The 22,419-nt window shown below is 40.1% G+C and overlaps 1 protein-coding gene across 4 annotated transcripts; it reads right to left on the reverse strand.

Annotated features, from left to right (window-relative positions):
- Window positions 1-312: 312 nt before the first annotated feature.
- On the reverse strand, window positions 313-22,419 carry PRDX4 (peroxiredoxin 4). 4 transcript variants are annotated; one of them, XM_039222660.1, is made up of 9 exons: window positions 21,942-22,419; window positions 19,251-19,397; window positions 15,656-15,773; window positions 11,905-12,021; window positions 9,679-9,801; window positions 5,815-5,945; window positions 5,116-5,150; window positions 1,264-1,310; window positions 313-427 (listed from the first exon to the last, which is right to left on the reverse strand). In XM_039222660.1, the coding sequence occupies exons 1-9, from the start codon at window positions 22,141-22,143 to the stop codon at window positions 424-426; spliced, it is 924 nt and encodes a 307-aa protein (XP_039078591.1). In that variant the 5' UTR covers window positions 22,144-22,419; the 3' UTR covers window positions 313-423. The 4 variants fall into 4 exon arrangements, with proteins under 4 accessions (XP_039078591.1, XP_039078590.1, XP_039078593.1 ...); XM_039222659.1 differs by lacking the exon at window positions 1,264-1,310 and having other exon boundaries at window positions 21,942-22,417; XM_039222662.1 differs by lacking the exons at window positions 1,264-1,310; window positions 19,251-19,397 and having other exon boundaries at window positions 21,942-22,417.

Genomic DNA, 22,419 nt, shown 5'->3' on the forward strand with positions numbered 1-22,419 from the left:
GTATCTTGTGGCATCAGTGTTTAATTTGGACCGGATAGGAATTCTAAAGAAAATTTTATGCTTAGTTTTGAGAGAGAGAGAGAGAGAGAGAGAGAGAGAGAGAGAGAGAGGCAGAGAGAGAGGGAGACACAGAATCCAAAGAAGGCTCCAGGCTCTGAGCTGTCAGCACAGAGCCTGACTTGGGCCTTGAACCCACAGACCATGAGATCATGACCCGAGCTGAAGTCAGACACTTAACTGACTGAGCCACCCAGCGCCCCGTGACCTGACATGAAATTTTATATTCTCCAAGAAATTACTAGTGTAACAAAATATGGTAGTAAAACGGTGAGCTTTACTGAGAACTTTCAAGCATGGTAACATGAGGAAGTATTTTTCAGTTGACTTTATCAAAATACTTCAGTTTTCCAGCTGGATCTGGAATTATCTGTTGGAAAAAAAAGGAAATTATTCATTTTAAAAATGTTATTTTTTTGTTGAAGTATAATTGGCATACAATATCCTATTATTTTCGGGTATACCTCATAGGGATTTGGTATCTTTATACATTATGAAATGATCCCCATAGGAGGTTTAATTACCATCTGTCATCACACAAAATTATTACATAGTTGACTATATTCATTGTGCTGTACTTTTCATCTCTGATTTATTTATAACTGGAAGACTGTACCACATAATCCCCTTCATCTATTTTGCCCATTCCCCAACCCCCCTCCCCTGTGGCAACTACCAGTTTGGTCTCTATATTTAATAGTCTGGGGTTTCGTTTGTTCATTTGTTTTGCTTTTTTAGAGTCCACATAGAAGTGAAACCATACGGTATTGGTCCTTCTCTGACTGCTTTCACTAGCATAATACCCTCTAGGACCATCTATGTTGTTGTCGATGGAAAGACTTCATTCTTTTTTATGACTGAGTATATTGCATTGTGTATGTATACCACATCTTTATGCATTCATTTCTTGATGGATACTTAAGTTGCTTTTGTATCGTGGCTATTATAAATAATGCTGCAGTGAACACAGGGGTGCATACATCTCTTCAAATTGGTGTTTCCAAATTATTCATTTTAAAAGCTCAAGTACATCAACAGAAATCTGGCATTAGTTGCCCATCTCTTCACTAAAAAAGATAAATGATGATTTTTGTGTCCTAAATCATATCAGGTATATAAGAAAAACTTCCAATCTCAGCTATCTCAAAAGGCAAGTAATTTGTTAATAAATTAACATCTGTACTCAAGCATCCCAAATTTACTTACAGGTCTTCTCTTGGCCACCAGGCTTTCATGACATCTTCAGGTTTGATCTAATTAAGTCAAACACATTAAGAGAGCATGGCTACAGATGTTAATGTATTTTTAAAGTCATCTGCTGATGAAACGCTGGGATGCCACAGCAACCTGAAAGGCGGCAGCGTGTTCAAGTGTATTTTTAATTTTTACTTATTTACTTAAAAATAGCTGACATACAATATTGTATTAGTTCAGGTGTATGTCACGGTGATTCAGTATATACATTATGAAATGTCACCACAGTAAGTCTAGTTACCACTTGTCACCAAAGTTGTTACAATATTATGGACATATTCCCTATGCTGTATTTTTCATCCCTATGACTTATTTTGTAACTAAAAGACTGTACCTCTTAATCCCCCTCATGTGTTTTGTCCATCTTCCTACTGCTATCCCCTCTGGCAGCCATCAGTTCTCTGTATCTATGAGCTTGATTCTGTTTTTTTTTTTAGATTATATATATACATATATATAGATGATATATCTAGATTATATCTATAAGTGAAATTCTATGGTATTTGTCCTCCTCTGAATGACTTATTTCACTTAGCATAATACCCTCTAGGTCCATCCATGTTCTCGCAGATGGTAAGATTTCATTCCTATTATGACTAATATTGTATATATACTACATGTTTTTTTAACCTGTCAAATGGATTTTTTGGAGGTTCAGAATTGCAAGGTTAAAAAAAATTCTTCAAATTCGACATGAATAACTAGTGAATGAACATTCTGAAAGAAAAAATGCTCCCTCTTGAAGAACATCACAGCCTTACAAGACTAGATTTTTTTTTTGAAATTTCCAACATAATTTGACCTCATATTAACTATGTTACGGGTAAAGTACATCTATCTCTCTATATTGAAAGTAGTTTACAATAGTTTTATATGCCTTTTCTTCAGAATTTTTCTTCAGCACTTAATAAATATTACCTAGTTTTTCAGGCATCATTTCAAGTATTCTGTGTTTCCCAATATGGAATGTCTCTGCATTTAAATTCAATTTGTAAGTAGTTCTAGAATAACTACTATGTGCCAACAGTGTGCTGGCCAGTTGGGTGTGTAAGGATAAGGACACTCAAGTCTCTCCCCCCCGGGGCTTGTACAAGCCTGTGGGGAAGATGTGCGTGTACACGACAGCTTTTGCTGCAGCACACAATATGATCGCGTATGACACAGGCCATGACTGAATGGAGGAGATGGCATCAAGGAAGGCCTCAGAGTGAGGGTGGCATTTACACTGGTCTTGAAAGACGAGAAGAATTTAGAGAAGGGAGAAGCTATTTCAGGCGAAAGAGCTGAGCGAAGGCACATAGGTGTGAAAAAGCAGGGCTTATTTTGGGGGCAAACTGAGTGGTGGGATGCCGCGGGAGCGCAGTGTGCATGCATGGAACACCATGGGAAAGAGGGTCTACGACAGGCTGCCAGACACCAACAGTGACAAGTATGCAGAGTTGGGCCTGCAAGTCCTGGAGGGCTGCTAAGTCTGCTTTGGAGAGTGACATGCGCCGGGAGGGGAGAGAACGTGAGGTCAGGGCAGCACATCAGGAGGCCTGTGTGATATACAGTTGAGAACTGACAGGGACAGAGGAAAAATTCATCTGTTTTCAAACCACCCCAAACTAGCTGCCACCCTCACCATGGTCACCAAAGACGCCACGTTTGTCAGTTACTTTTCTGCGTTCCAATTCTCCATGCCACGTGACATCGGTGTCCCTATTTCCTTCCTTGTAGCCCACTCTCTTCCTGCCACATGGGCCCTCTTTATGTTTCTGGAACATGCTAAGCTGGTTCCTGGCCTCAGGGCCTTCCTTGCCCTTGCTCTTCTTTCTGGACTGCTCTATGCTTCACTCACTCCCTCTGTTCACTCACATTTCAAATTCAATGTCATCTTAGAAGTCTTTCCTGACCACTTAATCCCCCAGCCCAGATGCTGTCCCATCAACTGTCACCACTGTGTTTCTAAAAGCATTAGCCAGGATCTAAAATTAGAATTAGAATATAACTCCAAGGGTGGACTTTGGCTGTGGTATTCACTAATAAATACCATCTGCCCATTGTAGAAATGTGAATAGTTGCCACATAGCAGGTGCTCAAGAACTGTCTGTTGACAGAATGTTCGTAGAATCAGAGTAGAATTGTAGTTGTTGGGCTCGGGGTGGGGGAAATGGGGAGATGCCACCCAAAGGATACAAGCCTTCAGTTTTAAGATGAGTAAGTTCTAAGTATGTAATGCACAGCACAGTGACTACAGTTAGAGATACTGTTCTGGGTACTTGAAATCTGCTAAGAGAGTAGACTTGAAGCCTCACCGCACATGAAAGAAGGTAACCCTGTGAGGTGATGGATGTGTTAATTAACCAGACTGTGGTAATAATTTCACAATGTATGCATATATAAAATCATCACATTGTGCAGTTTAAATATATACAATTCCATTTGTCAAATATATCTCAGTAAAGCTAAGAATACAAAAAAGAATGCCCAAACGCAGTATGTGATAACATACGTGCATTTTTTTGGTGGGAAAATTCATGGTTTTCATCACATTCTTGGAGGGTTTGTGGACCCTCCAAAACTTAATCAAGTGGATAGTATGTTTCTGAAATGTAAGATACTCATGCTCTAATACCATTCGTAGTTAATTTGTACTTCTTGGAAGCTCTTGCCGTTCTCTTAGTACATGCCTGTGCTTGATGGTGATGTCATGCATCACTCACTGCTGGTTTTGCTACAGGTCAAGGGGAACATGCCCCCTACTTTGAAGACCCATCCAGAAATGTCTTCTAAGGCTTCTAAGGTGATACCTGCAGCTTCTGATTCGAATTTCTATCTGTACGCCTCACAATCAGTAACTCTAACCTAATGACTGATTTATAATTTAAAGTACCTAGTGCTCAAAGTACCTTTAATGCCTAATTTCATATCTGTCTTTGAGATCCATCAGATCTGTGTAGAGGTAAATAAATTTGTACTGTAACATTAACTCTGATCCGCAAAGGCAGTGCTATTTTGCAAACCCATCAAAAACAGGTTCAAAATCAGTGAAATGTTACTTTACCCAATGTGAGTTAGGTTACAGAGTCAATTTGTACCTCTCATAGTCTATTATGAACAGTACTTTTTTGTTGGTGTGCTAAAGAAGAAAGATTTAGGGATCTGTATTTTTCTTTTATCGTAAGATAATGATTTCTTCCTCCAATGCTCTAGGATCTGTCAATTTCCTAACTATACCTTATATAAAACTGTTGATCTTTAGTTAGTAGATAAACATGCTATTTAAAAAAGGTTCGGCCCAAGTTTCCAAATTGTATTTCGGCCAGAGACTACTTCAGGGATTGTTTATAAATTATATAGCCTCCCTAAATGTAAGGATATACCTGTTTTGATCTTCCTTCAAATGAGGAGAGAATCATTAGCTTCCGTGTCATTTAAGCCAGATTTTCTCAAAAGATTTTACTATACACAGAAAGGTTTTCCTTGTGATTATTTCTTTGCCCACAATGTAGGAAGAAATTCCATTTATGATCTCTAAGACCTCTGAATTTATTCTACCAGGTCTCCACTGTTCCCTTTTTTTAAATGTCTCTGGATACTTGGCTTTACAATTCATAAGTCCCATAATCTGCTTTCTCCAGTGTCAGCCACTCTCTCTATAGTCCAAAGAATGCCTGTACTCTTAGGATTTCTGTTTAGTAATGTTTACTTCATCTACAAAATCAAGATCGTTTAATTACAAGGAGAGAGTACTGTAAGGTTGGCCTTTTTTTTTTTTGGTGGGCCCCAGCCATCCCCTTAACAGAAAAATGTATGACTTACTGTTTCACTACCTGGTTTCCAACCAGCAGGACAGACTGAAAGAAACAAAAATTGGGAAAAAGACAGTTTAAAAACAGATTTCACTTCTCTTCAGCAACTCGTGGCTTTTCTTTTTCCAAAATGAAACCGAAAAGGGAGCCCATAATAACGAGAACACTTCTAGGCCACCAAACACTTGACTACTATTAGCTTGCCTGTCTGCACCAAGGAATTTCAGTCATGGAGTTTACCAGGAGGCAGCTCATCGATTTCCATTTTTGCCAATTCTGTTTCGTTACACGAACAACGTAAGAAACCAAGTTGAGCGTTCCTCTGATAAAGTTGAAAACTACATCAAATCATGTAAATATGCAAATAAAACCTGTATCACTAAATACTGCCAGACAGGCACATTTTTTACAGAAAGAGAATTGAAAAACTGCAGTAACAGACACTTTTCTCTTTGAGCCCATCCAAAAGGACTGTACAAGAAATTAATTTTTTTGCGTCTTACTCTGTAAGTAGAATATATTAGTGATTTTTTGCTGAAAGCACTTTAATAATTGGATCTGCTCAAAAGATCGGGTAATAATTCGAAAACAATCAGAAGACTTTGGAACCATCCAAATTACTTCTTGACTAAGAAACAAAATGAATTGTGCCATGATCTCTCAAATGAAAAAAACAAAATGCTAAGATGTTTAGAAGTTGAAAGGGTACCTTCTCCATGTTTGTCAGTGTACTGGAATGCTTGAACCAAACGCAGTGTCTCATCCACGGATCTTCCCACAGGAAGGTCATTCAGAGTAATTTGTCTTAGGATCCCTTTGTCATCAATAATGAAAAGGCCTCTGTAAGGCACAAGAGTGGTACAGGTGAAGTCATTTCATCTCAGTGAAGACAATTATTAGTTAATGGGAATCTCTGTGCCATCCACGCCAAAGGATGTTATACATAAGCAACAACAAGCTACTTCCCTGCTTGACTGGTACACACACACCCACACCCACGCAAATACACCCCCCCACACCCACACTCATCTGTATAATTTGGGATTATCATTGTTAAAGGGTAGTTTTAGAAATTTGTTTTCGTCTTTAAAATGAACTGTTGTATTTCCAGTTGAATCTTCATGAGTACTAGGTTTGGGATTTTACTGCACTGTACATGAAATGATGAAACCACAGAGGAAAGTCTTCCTCTGGGTAGAGGAGGGACCCATCTTTCTTATCACTGGCTGTTTAGAACGTCTTTGTGTTTCCTTTTTCAATGGTGGAAAAAGACAAAGTCACCAAAGTTACCTTTCTCTCTAAATCTCTATATGTGTGATTCATTTTTATGGCCTAGGGAATAAGGGAGTAGTTTAACCTACAAGACCTGCTGAAATGGAGTGGCGTTCCAAGAGTTAAAGCAGACTAAAGAAAAACAAAAATTTCAGAAGGACTATTGTCTTTATTTCAGTCAGTATGGATTACAACCAAATACTTGGTTTAGAAAAAGATCTCAGGTTAGTAGGGCTCATTGCTTGTGTATGAGTATTAAAAATAATAGTAAGATGTATTTTTAATAGAACTACATAGAATGACATATCTATTACATGAAACTTTATTTCAAAATCATATTAAACATTACTAAAGTGTTCCTACTTATCCTACAATACATTTTTTTAATGAGCACTATGAAGTCTGAACTAACTATAGCTCACTCTCCTTGGACTAGGTCAACTTGGCGAAATGTGGGGACAAAACTATTAACTACTATTCATATGGCTGTTCTTTCATGCAGCTACTTTTCCAGTAGAAACCCATTGTCAGTGGTGAAGTCTGTTCTGAAGTGAGCCTGAGCTGAAATTTTGAGCTTACTTCTGTAACATACATCATACCAAGACACACCACACAGAAACAAATCTGTCTTTTCTTTGGTAGCAAATTCTAGTTCTGTTTTCTATTTTAATTTTGTGAATTTTTAGCTTTTGTAGACTTTGAGACTAAGACATTTGCCATACTTGGTATAATATATACATATGTCTCTTCCTCAAAGAACAGATAACAGATAACATTCTTATAAAAAAATCAAAACTTAAAATGGCAATATACATCAGAAACTAAAGGTAGCAGGGCAATGCTTTCAAATGTCTTTCCATCTAGAATTCTATACCTAGGGAAACTGTTAATCAAGCATGAGAGTGGAATAAAAACATTTTCAAACATGGAAGTCATCAAGTATTTTACCTTCCAATGACCTTTTATTTTTTAAAAAATATTTTTTAATGTTTATTTTTGAGAGAGAAAGAAAGAGAAAGAGAGAATAGGAATGAATGAATATGAGTGGAGTTGGGGCAGAGAGACAGAGGAGACACAGAATCTGAAACAGGCTCCAGGCTCTGAGCTGTCAGTACAGAACCCCATGCAGGGTGCGAACCCAAGAGCTGTGAGATCATGACCTGAACTGAAGTTGGATGCTCAATTGACTGAGCCACCCAGGCGCCTGTCCAATGACCTTTTATTAGTAAGCTATGAGGATGTGCTTTGGCAAAATGAGAGATTCAGTAAAGAAGGCAGGCATGGGATCCAGAAAAGTGGGCATCCAACAAAGAAGAAGCAAAGCAAATTCCCAGGATGCTGGTGCACAAAGAGCTAGGACAGCAGTTGTGCAGCAGGCCTAGCAAGCAGTCAGTCTGAACTGAGACAGGAGGACAGAGGTTTCCAGGAAACACAAGTGATAGGAAAAATGCATTATTAGAGTGGTTACAATTGCTTGGGAAATTCAGGAAGAATTAGTGATGGGTATATAGAAAACTAAATAAATGAAACAAAAAAGTGGTAGTTCACTAGCTACAATAAAATAAAAAGTTTACTAGAAGGGAAATGTAAACCCTAGGACACTACACTTAAGAGCTTAGCAGTGAACAATACTTATATTAAAAAAACACCAACTTATTGACTCAATCCACAATTATCACATACTGTGTGGGAAGATAAGTTTGGGGATGGTGTAAGAAAGTCACTACTATTTACCATTATAAATAACGTCAAAATTGATACATTCAGAAAAAGTACAGGAGTTGGAACTATGGAGACAAATGGTGAAGCAGTAGTTAAAGAGTTGAAAGCAGTTTCCTCCAGAAGCAGGGCTAGGAGTAGGGAGAGGACTGTTGCTTAAGACACTCTGACTCTCGGGGCGCCTGGGTGGCTCAGTCAGTGGAACGTCCGACTTTGGCTCAGGCTGGTTCCTGGGTTTGAGCCTCGCGTCGGGCTCTGTGCTGACAGCTCAGGGGCTGGAGCTGCTTCAGATTCTGTGTCTCCCTCCCTCTCTGTCCCTCCCCAACTCGTTCTCTCTCTCTTGAAAATAAACAAAAAAAAAATTTTAAAGAAAAATGTAAAGAAAGACAATCTGACTTTTAAAAACAATATGCATGTATTGCTTTGATGAAAATAAAAAATGATGTAAAAAGAAACTGCTGGTTCAAATTATACAAAATGGCTAATATTAGATAATTTTACTTGGTTAGTGTTCAAATAATTCCAAATTTTAAAATAGCTTCAATCTTTTTAGTGGCAATTTTACTTTTTGGGAATGAACTTAGTAATAAACTATGAAAGGAGAAAACATTAAAGACTTGGGGAGTAGAAAAAAGAAACTATTGGTAGTGATACATGATGTAATATGAAGGAACCTTGGAAACACTGTACTAAGTGAAAGAGGATAGTCATAAACAAGCACACACTATAGGATTCCATTTATATGAAATGTCAAGAATAGGCAGCCACAGAGACATAAAGAAGGCAAGAGGCTGCCCAGGGCCAGGGTGGGGGCACTGGGGGAAAGGGAGAATAACTGCTAATGAGTATGGGTTTCTTTTTAGAGTAATGAAAATGTTGTCAAATTGATTGTAGCGATGGCTACACACCTCTCTATACTATATACTAGAAACCCCTGAATAGTATGCTTTAAATGGGTATGAATTATTATTTCCATAAAGCTGTTATAAAAAAGAGGATTATAAAATAGTGACACCTTCACCCTTCAGATAAACATTTTAAAAAAGAAACTATTCTCATTGCAAAGCAAACTGACAGTATAATTATAACAAAATCACAACTATTCTAAACTAAAGTTGCCCTTTTTTCAAAGACTTACACTGGCACTTTAAAAATTTTTCCCAAGCCTTAAGGCTCAAGTCTGCTAAATACTATGATACCTGCATTTGGAAAAACCATTACTGGAGTCATTTTAGAAACAGAAAAGAGGAGAAAGAAACAGACACGGAGTTTGGGTACTGGGGTTCAAGTGTGGGCTCTGCCATTAATTATTTAACTTGGGCCAAGTTCATGGAATTCTATGAATCTCTTTATCTGTGAAATGACAGGGTTGGTAAGAGACCTCTAAATAATCTTCCAGCTCTAACAGTCTATGGTGACTCACATAGTGTAAGTAGGGCACTCACCAATTATTTTAAACAATACAACACTTTTGCAAATAGAGCAAATACTTCTTGATCAAACCTTGTATCCTCTAACTTCATTTCAAGGAGGATCACAAATATATTTGGATTTGTCATAATATAAACCCACTGAAAGGTACCTAAGAGTGTGGCCTGAGTCCTCCAGATATACACCATAGTCCTTTGAGATCTGATGATTCAGATCTGAAAGAAGTGGAATCTTTATTGGTCCAAGTCCTCCTTGTCTTCGAGGGGTATTAATCCTGTAACAAACAGAATGTTTACTTCTCAGAGCTAAGTAAATTTAGGTATCCAAACGGCACTCTTTCCCTGCGTACATACACAAATGAATGAACACACAACGCACACATTCTTTTTCTAATGAAAACAGGCTAAGATACATTCTATCTTTTACCTTTACTCCCCAATTAATATATTCATTTCTTTTAAACACTAAATATAAAGATACATATCACATTTTTAATGCACTGACACAGTGTTTTTTAATAATCTCTACTGGTAGACATTTAAACAGTTTCAATTTTTCTTTTGCTTTTATAAACATGGCCAGAAACATCTCTGTATTCTCAACTTTGTGCACTTGTCTGAATAATTCCTAGAAGAGGAACTGATGGATCAAATGACATGCACTGTTGTAAGTATAACCTTAGAATTGTGATCTCAAGATAAAGCCTTGAGAGATAGGAAGAATACAACTAGATAATATTTTAAAATTCTGAGACAGAAAGAAACGCAAAGTCCACTTGAAGCAGCAAAGGAAGTTAGTTACGATACTTTGGATTTAAGTATTCTTTTGAAAGCAGGGGAAGTCAGCTGGTGTCCCAGTGGGAAGGCACTGACACAGCAGCTAGAAAACAGGGAAATACCACTTCACATGTTTGCAGCCACAGTTCTGATACCCAAGTAGAAATTGCTGGTTGATAGGAAACCTATCCACCTGAGAATGGATCACCCCAAATTCCTGAGATGCAGAATCTGAAGCAGGCTCCAGGCTCCAAGCTGTCAGCAAAGAGCCTGATGCAGGGCTCGAACTCATGGACCATGTCCTGAGCTGAAGTTGGACACTTAACCAACTGAGTCACCCAGGTGCCCCAAGAAACATTTTAAATAGTAAAAAGTAGTAAAGAAACATTTTAAAAGGACATAAGACAACATATTTGCAAGAATTATTACATAAGTTCTTGGAAGTTTTATCTCAAAATTGATACACTTAAAGGAACTCAAATATATTAAATATATAACTGCATTTAAAAATACTTGAAATAATTGAATTACTTAAGAGAATAAAAATTAAATAGTAACTTCTGCACCCATTAAAATTTCAGTTATACATGTATATATATTATTGTAAATAGAGAAAAATGTTTTGAATTTGTCACTTTAATAAATATTAACTTTTAAAATCAAATTAATTCTGAACCATCTTTATTGTGCATAGAATTTTGTGTACAGAATTATGGACATGAAAAAAATCACATAAACACACATTTCAGCTTTTAAAACATATTGCCTAACTGCTCTCCAGAAATGCTCAACCCACTGTGTGTGTGGAAAAAGAATGATACCTCTGTCATCACTGGAAGAAATTTTTCAATCTTTGAAATCTTGGCCAGTCAGGGAAAAAATGGCATCTCTTGTCATTTTAATTTGCAATTCTTTGCAATTAATTAGGTGAAACACCTTTTCACGTTTAGTTAATTAAAAAAATATTTACAAAATTAAGAAAATCATTGCTTCTTGAAAAATAACTACAAAAACTATTTTGAGTTTGACTTAATATTAGACAACTATATGAGAGAAATGGAATTCTAAACAATTTTTTTTCCTTCCAGATTAAGGTTACCCAGTTAGTCATAAACCATTTCAGTGGTTTTCGCTATGGATATTATGTCTTTTGCACTGAACTTTTTGTTTATTAAAAAATTTTTTTAAATGTTTGTTTATTTTTGAGAGAGAGAGAGAGTGTGAGAGGAAGAGGGGCAGAGAGAGAGGAAGACACAGAATCTGAAGCAGGCTCCAGGCTCTAAACTGTCAGCACCGAGCCCGATGCAGGGCCTGAACTCACGAATTGTGAGATCATGACTTGAGCCGAAGTTGGACGCTTAACCGACTGAGCCACCCAGGTACTCCTGCACTGAGCTTTCTTTTTCCACTTTGGAAATGTCCTATAAAATCCTTAAACATTTTTTACCATAACTTCATTGAACTAGCAGCTTTCAGATAAATCTACTCCTGAACTAAAAACTATTATATTATTAACTATTCTATTATATTAAGAGTTGTCTGCCCATAATTTAAAAGTAAATCCATTCCTTTTCCTACAAATCTAAGTGTAAGATACTGACCAGGCCAAATGGGTAAACTGTGAATCGACAGAGCATGCTACCACTTCAGTGTTGATAGATCTGAATTCTTCAATTCTATCACCGAAGGCGATGATTTCAGTTGGACACACAAAAGTGCTGAAAGTTAAAAAAAATATATCAGTATTCTCAAAATACACATGTACCTAAAGTTTCAAATGACTTGTTATAAACACCTTTAGTTATATAAAATGCATAAGAAGAACAATTTTAGGGGTGCCAGGCTGCCTCAGTTAGTAGAGCACACAACTCTGAATGTCACAGTTGTGAGTTTGAGCCCCGTATTGGGTGTAGAGATTACTTAAAAAATAAAATAAAAAAAAAATTTTATATATGAACACCGACAAGATGCAGCTGTTTAAAAGACTGTCATTTGATCAAATATCATTTAATTAAGTATATTGCAGAGTTCCCAATTACATCTCAATAAACTTTATTTTATAACCTAATGGATCAGTGGTCAACCAATATTACCCTTCTCCCTTATGGCAGCACCTCCTCCCCCTTCATTAGCTTTTATTGAACAAAGCTTTATATTTATCTAGTGCTTTCTAGCTTTCAAAGACCTATACAAATTTTACATCATTCCCTGTCTTTTTAAATATTTGTATACCAACCATATGAGCTAGATGCATGATGTCTATTTTAGAGATGAGGGACTCTCTTCCATCCCCCTCTCTTTGATAAGGTCCTCTGTTGTCAGAAGAGCATGTTTAGATATTATTACGTTAGGGTAGTATTTTCCAAACCATGGTAGGGACTCCTTAAGCCAGTTTACTGAGTTCTAACTAACATTTGAAAAAAGTGGAATAGAAAATATGAGAATACATTATATACAGTAAGGGTAAGTTATGAAGCATACATGTATCCAAGTGCATATATATGTGTGTTCAGGAATGATATTAAAAATATTTAACAGCCTTTACGTGCAAACATATGATATGTTTGCACGTATAGGAGGATTAGGAGGAACTTGACGGAGGAACAAGGGGGAGAAGAAGGGCGGAAATGGTGGGGGAAAGGAGAGAGGGAAACCATGAGAGACTCTTGAATGCTGACAAAAACTGAGGACTGATGGATGTGGGGGGGAGGGGGGATGGGCATGGAGGAGGGCACTTTGGGGATGAGCACTGAGTGTTATGTAGAAACTAATTTGACAATAAACTATTTGTAAAAAAAAAAAAAAAAAAAATATTTAACAGCCTTAACTCAAATTTGGCTTTAGCTCTGGAGGTTTCTTAAAGGGACCAGGTGGGAGGGGATTGGGAAAGTGGCTATGTACCATCTGGTATGGAAGTGTTTCAGTACTGTAACGAGCATGGCTGTACTGGTGTTTACAGACTGAATGTTACCCTGTATGTATATGGAGTGTACTGGGTGGCAATGAAAAACGTACTTCATACTGCGTGTCTTGGTCAAGAAAGTTCTAAGAACACAGACTCAAGGGACAAATTCCTACCACAGCCCAAAACAGGCTTTTCAAATGCTTGAGTTGTTCAAATGTAGAACTGCCACATGCAAAGCAGAGAGTTCTAAATCTAGATTATATCCCAGGAAAACCCTGGCTAAGATATGTGTTTTCTTTTTTTTTTTTTAATTTTTGAGAGAGAGAAGCACAAGTGGGGAAGGGGCTGAGAAAGGAGACACAGAATCTGAAGTAGGCTCTAGACTCGGAGCTGTCAGCGCAGAGCCTGATAGGGAGCTTGAACCCACAAACCGTGACATCATGACCTGAGCAAAAGTCGGATGCTTAACTGACTGAGCTACCCAGGTGCCCTGATATGTGTTTTTAAAAAATCATTTATTTATTTAGAGACAGAGACAGCATGAGCAGTGAAGGGGTACAGAGAAAGAGAAAGAGAGAGAGAGAGAGAGAGAGAGAGAGAGAGAGAGAGAATCCCAGGTAGGCTCTGTACTGTCAGTGCAGAGCCTGATGCAGGGTTCGAACCCATGAACCATGAGATCATGACATGAGCCAAAACCAAGTTGGACGCTCAACTGACTGAGCCATCCAGGCACCACTATGATATGTATTTTTAATATATTCAAAATGGTAGGTATGGTCAGCCCCTGCTTTCCTTCCTATTATTGGAAGAAATGCTATGTAGAGACACATTTATCTACCTTCTTAGTGAAGACAGATAAAAAGTTTTGGCTGAAAACTGAAGGGTTACGTTTATGACTTTCGTACTTGTAGACTGTGGCAAATACCCCAGAATCCTTCCTTTCTAACCAAGCCCAATCTGGCATTACATAGAAACAGAAAGAGGTGATCTTAGCTCTTTGTCCAAGAAGGCCAATGGTCACATCACGTTCTATATATGTCTTATTCATTCTGGAGTTTTAAACAACACTGGGAGAAACAGAGGATATTTGTCTGCTATATTAGAATAATTTCAAAACTCACATGTAGTGTCATATATATTTAACAGATATGTTAACTTATTCGTCTTAGAAGAACATGAATTTAGAAGGCCTACATTTTTAGATATTAAAATTTCTACTTCGGGTTTCTATTAGAAATTAAGTAACATCATACATTTTAGCTAGTCAGGCCACAATACAAGTTGGTTAGAAAGAAGCAAGTTCTTACTAATTTAAAAGATTATGTATTACCCAGATTTATGACTTGTTTTATTCTCAGTGTACTAATTTTCCTGAGAATTTTTTCCTATTTGGATTAGAGTAGGGGTCAGCAAACTTCAGCCCACAGGCCAAATCCAGCCTATCTTCTTTTTTGTAAGTAAACTTTCAATAGAAAACAATGTTCATTCATTTGTATATAGTCTGTGGCTGTATTTGTGCTACAATGGCAATGCCGAGTAGCTGCAATAGAGATCACAACACTAAAATATTTACTATGTGGCCCCGTACAGGAAAAGTTTGCTGACCTCTGGCCTAGGGAATACCTACAGAGACGGGGTTAAGCATATCCTCCCTGTAAGGTTAAGGTTTTATTTATATAGTTCTAGATTAGTCCTAATGGAAAAAAGACCTTAGTATTCTGTGGCAAAGACAGAAGAAACTTCTACTTTTTGTAACCAAAAAATATATTCAAATAGAAAAAAGATAAAGTCAGGACAACTCTCTTTTGTATCTTCACTTTTGTGGAATTTGAAAAACACTCCAGATAAAAATTATATCATTGATAAGACTATAGCAGTAAGAGTATGTGAGTCAACTTTCTATCTAAAAAAGTACTCACTGTCAGAGTTAAAGACAAAATTCCCCCCAATAACTATAATTTATAATAACAGGCATTATTCCTGAGGCATATGCAGTATCTTCAGGAAAATGTTCAAATCACAGAGAAGCAATGGATGCAGCAAAGAATAAAAATTGTAAAATCATAGTTAAATGGCATCATCATTGTAAAGGGCTAATTTTCTCGTTAACAGAGATACATTAAATAGATTTGTGGGTTAAGACTAGCTATTAAATGCTTTCTAAAATATTCATTTTCTTGCCTTAGTGGGTATAGCTTAACGAATATAATCGAAGCTTTCCTTTCTTTAATGATTACATCATAATACAATTGTGTAGATTTAAGTATAAAATATTGGGGACAGTGGGTTACAGTTTTGAAATACATGGTAGATGTTACCTTCTTGAAAAAATTCATATTGGCTTGCCTTTTGAGAACCAAGAGCTAAATTAAATAATTTCTATTTGATGTTCTTGAATAATGATTGACAGTGACTGATGTTTTACTACCTGTACATGTTTTACTTACAAATCAAGTGGGTAGAAGAAAAACACCAGGTATTTCCCACGATAGTCAGTTAACTTGAGCTCCTTGAACTCTCCATTTATCACAGCTGTTCCTTCCCAGTAAGGAGCTGGCTTGGAAACTAAGAAAGAAAAATATATGATGTTCTAGAACACTGAGAAAATTGGTGAGATGACAAAAAGATGTCTTTAGGAAATCACTAAAAATCAAGGATTCTAAACCTCTGGACCTCTTTAGCAGTCTGGTGAAGTAGACGGATTTTTTTCTAAGAACATACGGATTTGAATACATAAAACCAAATATACAGAATTACAAGGGAGACTAATTACATTGAAATCTAATTATGAAAATAATAAAAACAAAGTGGTGATATAGTAACACATGTACCCTTTTATTAACACTTTAAAACTGCAAGATCTAGCAGTGGTCTCGTAACTGTCCGGGACAGTGAGGAGTGTCAATTTTGTTTCAGGGCACCTGCAATTACATGGCAGAAAAATATCTGTGATTCTCTTGGCGACAGGTGTAAGCAAGTACTGCTGAAGCTAATATGATTTGTTGCTGTTTATAATGGAAGGAAATGTTAAATTTCAGTTGGAGGTTAGTAAAAATACTTCATTTTTCTTTTTTTAAATCTTTATCTTTGAGAGAGAGTGCACAGAGTGGCGGAGGGGCAGAGAGGGCCAGAGAGAATCCCAAGGAGGCTCTGTGCTGAAGCTTGATAGAGGCCTCAATCTCACCAACTGTGAGGCCATGACCTGAGTCGAAATCAAGATTCAGATGCTTGAATGTCTGACTGAGCCACCCAGGCACCCCAAGACCTGTCTTTCTATTTATGCTCACAGACCCTACATATTCCATCCCTGCACTAAGCCCTACTGGATGCTTCACTATATAGCTCTCCAAGTTTATAATTAGATTTTCCTTTTTCTAATGGTGGTCTTCCAGATGTACTCATCTAAGTGTCTGTCCAGTTTCTCATATACACACAGAAGTCCTGCTGCCACACTCTGCAAATGTCAGGTGAGAAGTGTTGAATCCCAGACCATGGGATTATCTTCCCAGAGGGCTCTGAAAGAGGAGACCCCCTTGAAGAGGTTTCAAGTGACCTGATGGAAACTGAACAGTCCATGCTGCTCTCTTGTAAGGGCATGCTGTAATTCTAGCCAACACGCTTTCCTAATAATGTACCTTCATCTTCTGTTAACATGTTCACTGGGCACTTACACTTTCAGAACCATTACATTCCAAGTTTGACTAAGGTTCCTAGAAAGTAAGGCTTACAATAGCCAGCACTTGCGATCTCTCTGAAAACACAGACAAAGTTAAGATGGATCTCTCTCCAAAGTTAATAGATAACACATGATTATTTATCTTGAGCCAGTGCCTACCTCATATAAACATTTTGATCTAATTAGGTAAAGGCCAGGAGGGAGAAGTGGATAGGAGAAGGGAAATGAACTGTATATGCTTTATACAGATTACTGAAAATGCTACTCTAGTGTGAGGTTATAACTGTAATGTTCTGTTACTATGCCACTCCTTAATGATTTTAGCATATAGGGAAAACCAAATTTGAAAAATATATTTTTCCTGAAAATTCAGATTTTGGAAATTTTGGAGTTTTGACTCAAGAACTGCAGTGGTCAAATAGTTTTTTGACGGAATCTTTAAGGGTTTTGTATACATAGTATCATGTCTTCTCCAAATAGGGAAAGTTCTGTTCAAAAGAAAAAAACTGATCAGTTTATAGGGCAAAAAGACTGCAATTACTTTATTAAGATCTATAAATGGAATTCCCAAAGCAACCCCTTGTATCTGTTAAAAAAATAAAAACTGTCCTGGATATAAATAGCAGAGTTAACAAAGATTCTGGCCAATGCAGAGCAGTAAAGAAGAATGTTTAAATTCCTTCTTCCCATATCCCCCATCAACTTAACTACTGTTACCGTTTTGATGTTTCCTTCCATTCTTTCTTAACATATAGATTTGGATCATGTTGTATCCGTTTTGAAAAAGGGAACAGTAATGAGAACTGAGTAATATATTTAACTGTTGAATCGCTGTATTGTACACCTAAAACTAATAGAACACTGTATGTTAACTACATTGGAATTAAAATAAAAAGGGAGGGGGAATAGTAAATCACGAACAGCTTTTCATGTTACTAAAATTAACTTAAAATCATTTAAGATTTAATGGCTCTATACTTTTCTTTTATGAGTAAAAGTCCTCATAGCTTTAATTCTAGATAAGCCTACACGTGACACAGGAACGTAACAAACATCTAAACTTTGAAAAGGTTTGCTGGTAAAGGGAAATCTATTATTACCATGTTTTTGCTTCTATGAGCAGACCTTGATGGGATTTGTTTCTTATGGGAAATTTATGTAATTCCAGTAAATACTTAACTGACATATTTCAAAATGTCTTCCCAAACCAAGTAAAAGCAACAGGACTTGTAAATACTACAATTTTAAAAGTGCAAGACTGGCTTTTTGAAAAACAAAAATCCAAAAGTACCTTTGTTAGCTTTCAGTAGGAAAGAACTGCAAATGTGTAAGGAGGCAAAATAGTTTTTCTCCTTATCACTCCCACTCCATCCTAAGTCAAAACAACATCCCATTTTACACTGGTGATCATAATTGTGAAGCTTTTCTTTTGTTACTGAAGACTGGCATGAAACGTACTGTAACTGAACCAAATATACATCCACAGAATTGCCAAATGATGTGTAGTAAAAGCTGGTTATTTAAAAGCAAGCCATAGTGTTTATCCTTTAACCCCTGGCCACTGCTGTTTTGGCCAGTCTTAACATCCAGATGCAGCAGGCCACAACTTTCTCAGTATCTATTTAGTCTGACGTGTCCTTCCTGAAAGTGGCCATTAGTTGTGTACACTGGTCAGAAATGCAAATAATCAAAAGCCAAACTGGCAGGACACAAATTTGCCACGAGGTTTATCATCAACCCAAATGCATGACTTCCAACCTCGTTTTCCATTTTCCTACAAAGAGCCTCCAAAGCAGACCCTGTACCAAGTTCTTCGTTTCTCAGAAACAGAGAATACCCATTAACTATACAGGTTTTAGGGAAGGTGGGTTTTAATAGCCTTTATAAGATGCAATAAGAGAAGAAGAAAGAAAAAGGAAAGTTTTGCCCTCCTCAGCATTTTGGTTAGCCACTTTGCTGTTGAGCTCAACTTTCTGCGAACCATTATTCAATTCTTCAATGTATTCTTCCCTGAAAGAGTACTTGGAAATAGACACGATGTGCTGCTGGCACTTTTCGATGTTTGAGGAAGTGTTTCAGTTTGCACAACATCCTGATGCCTACAAACTCGGCACCCCTCTTTCCCTCATCTGTGGCTTTGGGGTAACCACCACTCCTTCCAAAATCTGATTAGGGGATCCCCTCTCCGTCTCCCCTCCCCCAGGGAGGCAGGCCCGCCCGGGGACCTAAGGCCACCCAGAGGGTGCCGCCCAAACCAGGCCCCCAGGTAGCCACCGAAACCACGGGTACACGTGTCTCCCGACCCTTCCCACCTCCCGCCTCCCTCGGCCACCCGTTACCCTTCCCCTTGGCGGGGCACCACCTACTCTTGGCTTTGCTGAGGTGCAGGGAGTGATCAGCGGCCGAAACCCGGGAGGTCTCCCCTGGGTACACTTGTCCACCCGCGTAGAAGTGGCACTCTTCTTCGCGGGTTCGGGGCCTCTCCTCTGCCTCCCAGCCCCGCAGAGCTCCTGCTGGCAGCAAGAAGAGCAGCAGGGGCAGCAGTAGCAGCCTTCGGCTCCGACCAGAGGCCGAGGTCGTCGTGGCTCGCGGCGGCGGCGGCGGCGGCGGCAACAGCGCCTCCATGACCACGCGAGCGCAAACACACGTCCCTTGGCGCGAGCGCGACTTCTCCCGCCGCCAGGAGGCTACAATCCGCGCCGGACGCCCGCGTGAGCCAGGGCGCGGCCTCGCGAGACCTGCTCCGCCCCTCCCGCCCCCTCCCCCAAGCACCCGCCCTGTCCCCCGCTCCCTCCGCCCTCCCCCCCCCCGCCACGTGGGCTCCGGCCCCGCCTGCTCACCCCCGGCGGGCGTGTGCGCCTGCGCCCCAGCGCGGGCCAGGGCGTGGAGCTTACTTTGCCCAACTCTGTGAACCAAGACCGCCCAGAGGCGTCATGCGTGAGTGTCCTGAAGCGCTACTGTCCGCCTCCGGTACACTTTTATCCGTCCTTCCATGCGCATGTCTTTCACAGAGCCTCACCGCCACACACCACCCTCAAAGTGAAACCAACCTATCTGCCTTTGAATGGCTCGCATTTTATACTTCTAACAGTACTTGGTTTTTCCTTGAAATGATGGATTTGTGAAAAGTGCCTTGACTATCCCTCTAACTGCAGCACTGTTAAGTCCCCAGAAAACTTGGAGAAGAGAGATCTAGCCACTTACTCTTCTCAAGCAAGAAAGGGCCAACAGGCAAGTTTGATGACTTAAACCTGTCCCGGAAGGTGTTTTGTTTTTTAAATTAGGACTTGAAAAGTTCTCAGAAAACCAGATTTTTCTTCCAGCACAGCATTGTTCCCTCTTCTGATAATGACCCCATCACATTACAGGAGCCTTTGGCAGCCTTTATGCCCCTCAGGATCCTGTCAACCTGCGAGCTCTTGTCATGTTTCTAAGTCCCTCAGAAGTCATCGTGTTTTCCCTCGATTAGCCGGTCAAGCTCCCTGGGGTTGAAATCGATGTTTCATTTATCTTTTGTTTCCCAAGGCACCTGGCACTGTGACCATTTGCTGTTATAAGGACTTGATTTTCCAAATGACATTCCCAACAGCCTTAGTTTCCAGATGCTTTCGCATATGATATCCTAGCTACTTGTGACAACCCATTGAGGCAGATAGAAAACCTAATTTTTCCAAACTCAATCCTTATCCCCAGTCTAGCCCATTATGTACTTCGTAAGAGTTTGATGACTATAGGGCTGAAGGTCCCTGGCTTCCTATCTACTCCCTCCGCTGCTCCTTTAGGCACCAAGGCCCTTCGTCTGCCCCTGCCCCCCCCCCCCCCCCCCCCGCGGGTGTTTGTGCCTGCGCTCTGAGGGGCAGGCCTCGGTTGCCACTTGGTGCCCAACTCCATGAAGACTGCTCTGTGGCGCCTGTAGTGAGCGGGCTCCCGACCTCCTTCCCACCAGCTTTCAGCGTTGCTTTAGACCCTCCTCATCCATGCAGGCCCATCTCTTCGGAAAGCTTCGGTGGAGGTGGTCTCCCGCCACTGGTGAGCTGGTGACTGGTCTTCTGCAGTCGGCACTGTTTTAGATCCTCATCCTTCCCGGCCCACTTCTCCCACAATGCCTTGCTACCGCCCGCCATTCTGCCTCCTCGCCAAAAGCCAAAACGAACCGTTCTGCCTTGGAACGGCTTGGGTTTTATACCTTTAACATTTACTCTTCTTTTCCTTGCAGCCAGCTGGGTGGACAGTGATCACTCCCCTCCCCCGCTGTATCCCTTTTAAGTCCTGGGAAAACTTGAAGAAAGGTCTAACCTGAAAAGCAGTATCTGGAGACCGTTTATTCTCTTCCAGTGGGAAAGGCACTCTTCCCGGCCAGAAAGGCACCGAGGTGACTTACGCTGGCCTCAGGTGTGTATAATTTTTAAAAATTAGGGCTTGTTAAGTTCCCAGAGAACCCTTTCTCCCCGCAAGGTGTTGTTCCATCCCCTGGCAATTACCCCCGTCACTCGCCCATTCGCTAGGATGGCAAGTGAGAACGGGGGGTGGGGGTGGGGTGGGGAGGAGACACAGGCACACCAGAAAGACAGGGGCCACTGGCGGCCCTTAGGCCCCTTGTGAGCCCTGTCTTCCTGTGAACTCTTGTCATCCCTCTGAATTCCACAGAGGCCATCCTAACAGTTTGTCTTTCCTCTCCTAGACTGTCAGCTCCTCGGAGCTGAAATTGATGACGAATTCATCTCTGGTTCCCAAGGCACCCTGCACTCTTTTAACCACTTGACTTTCTAGTATGTGCTGCCGAAGTGAGCACAGCACTCGGTTTTCTAAATGACACCTACTGTTCCCAACAGCCTGTCTTAGTTTCCAGTTGCTTTCACATATTAGGTCTTTGCTCCCTGGGACAACCCTTTGAGGCAGATAGGAAACTTGCCCTTTCAGACTCATCTCTCACCCCAGCCCTGCCAATTATATGCTTTGGTTTTTCTTTCCCGACACCCCTTTCCTGTGGGCAAAGAAGGAAAATGGGAAGCCACCTCCCTTGTCTGAGGTGGGGGTCGGGGGAAGCTGGGCCTTACCCATCACGCTGTCTGGCAGGTCTTCACTTTCAGACACCCCGTTCACAGAAGTCCTTTGACGGAGTTGCTCTCGTTGTTCCCAGTCTTCCCCTTCCCTGGCCTCTTGTTCCACGTGGAAGGGGAGTGGGGCCCTAGAGGTTCGGGACTGAGCCCCAGGGATCCGGCTCAGGCCTATGCCTCGAGGTCGGCTTCGGTGATCCATGTCAACTGCCAGACAAACAGCCAACAAGCCTCAGAGAATTCTGGGCCCGAAGTTGGGCCTCTTAGCTTGAGAACTGGGAGAGGAAGCTGAGCGTTATGCCCTGGTGCCTCTGTTCTGGGCTGAACTGAGGTGCCCCAGTTGGCAGCAGGGGCCGCCCACCAAGTGGGCCCCAGTGAACCTCCTGCCCACTGGGGAGAGTAGCCGGGTCGCCCAGCTCTCAGGCACAGACTTGGCTCCCTTTAGTTTCCCTGGAACCCTTTGGCGGCTGGCATTCTG

The sequence above is a fragment of the Hyaena hyaena genome, unplaced genomic scaffold, assembly GCF_003009895.1.
Source record: "Hyaena hyaena isolate Hyena2069 unplaced genomic scaffold, ASM300989v1 scaffold_1171, whole genome shotgun sequence".
Taxonomy (NCBI): Eukaryota; Metazoa; Chordata; class Mammalia; order Carnivora; family Hyaenidae; genus Hyaena; species Hyaena hyaena.

What these genes read in the sequence shown, in the direction of transcription:
- PRDX4 (XM_039222660.1), bottom strand. Translation starts at nt 22,143, where the DNA reads ATGGATCACCGAAGCCGACCTCGAGGCATAGGCCTGAGCCGGATCCCT. An exon ending in CACTGACAAACATGGAGAAG is followed by an intron (nt 5,151 to 5,814) that starts GTACCCTTTCAA and finishes TGTTTCTTTCAG; the next exon opens with TCTGTCCTGCTGGTTGGAAA. An exon ending in GGAAACCAGGTAGTGAAACA is followed by an intron (nt 1,311 to 5,115) that starts GTAAGTCATACA and finishes TGACTTAATTAG; the next exon opens with ATCAAACCTGAAGATGTCAT.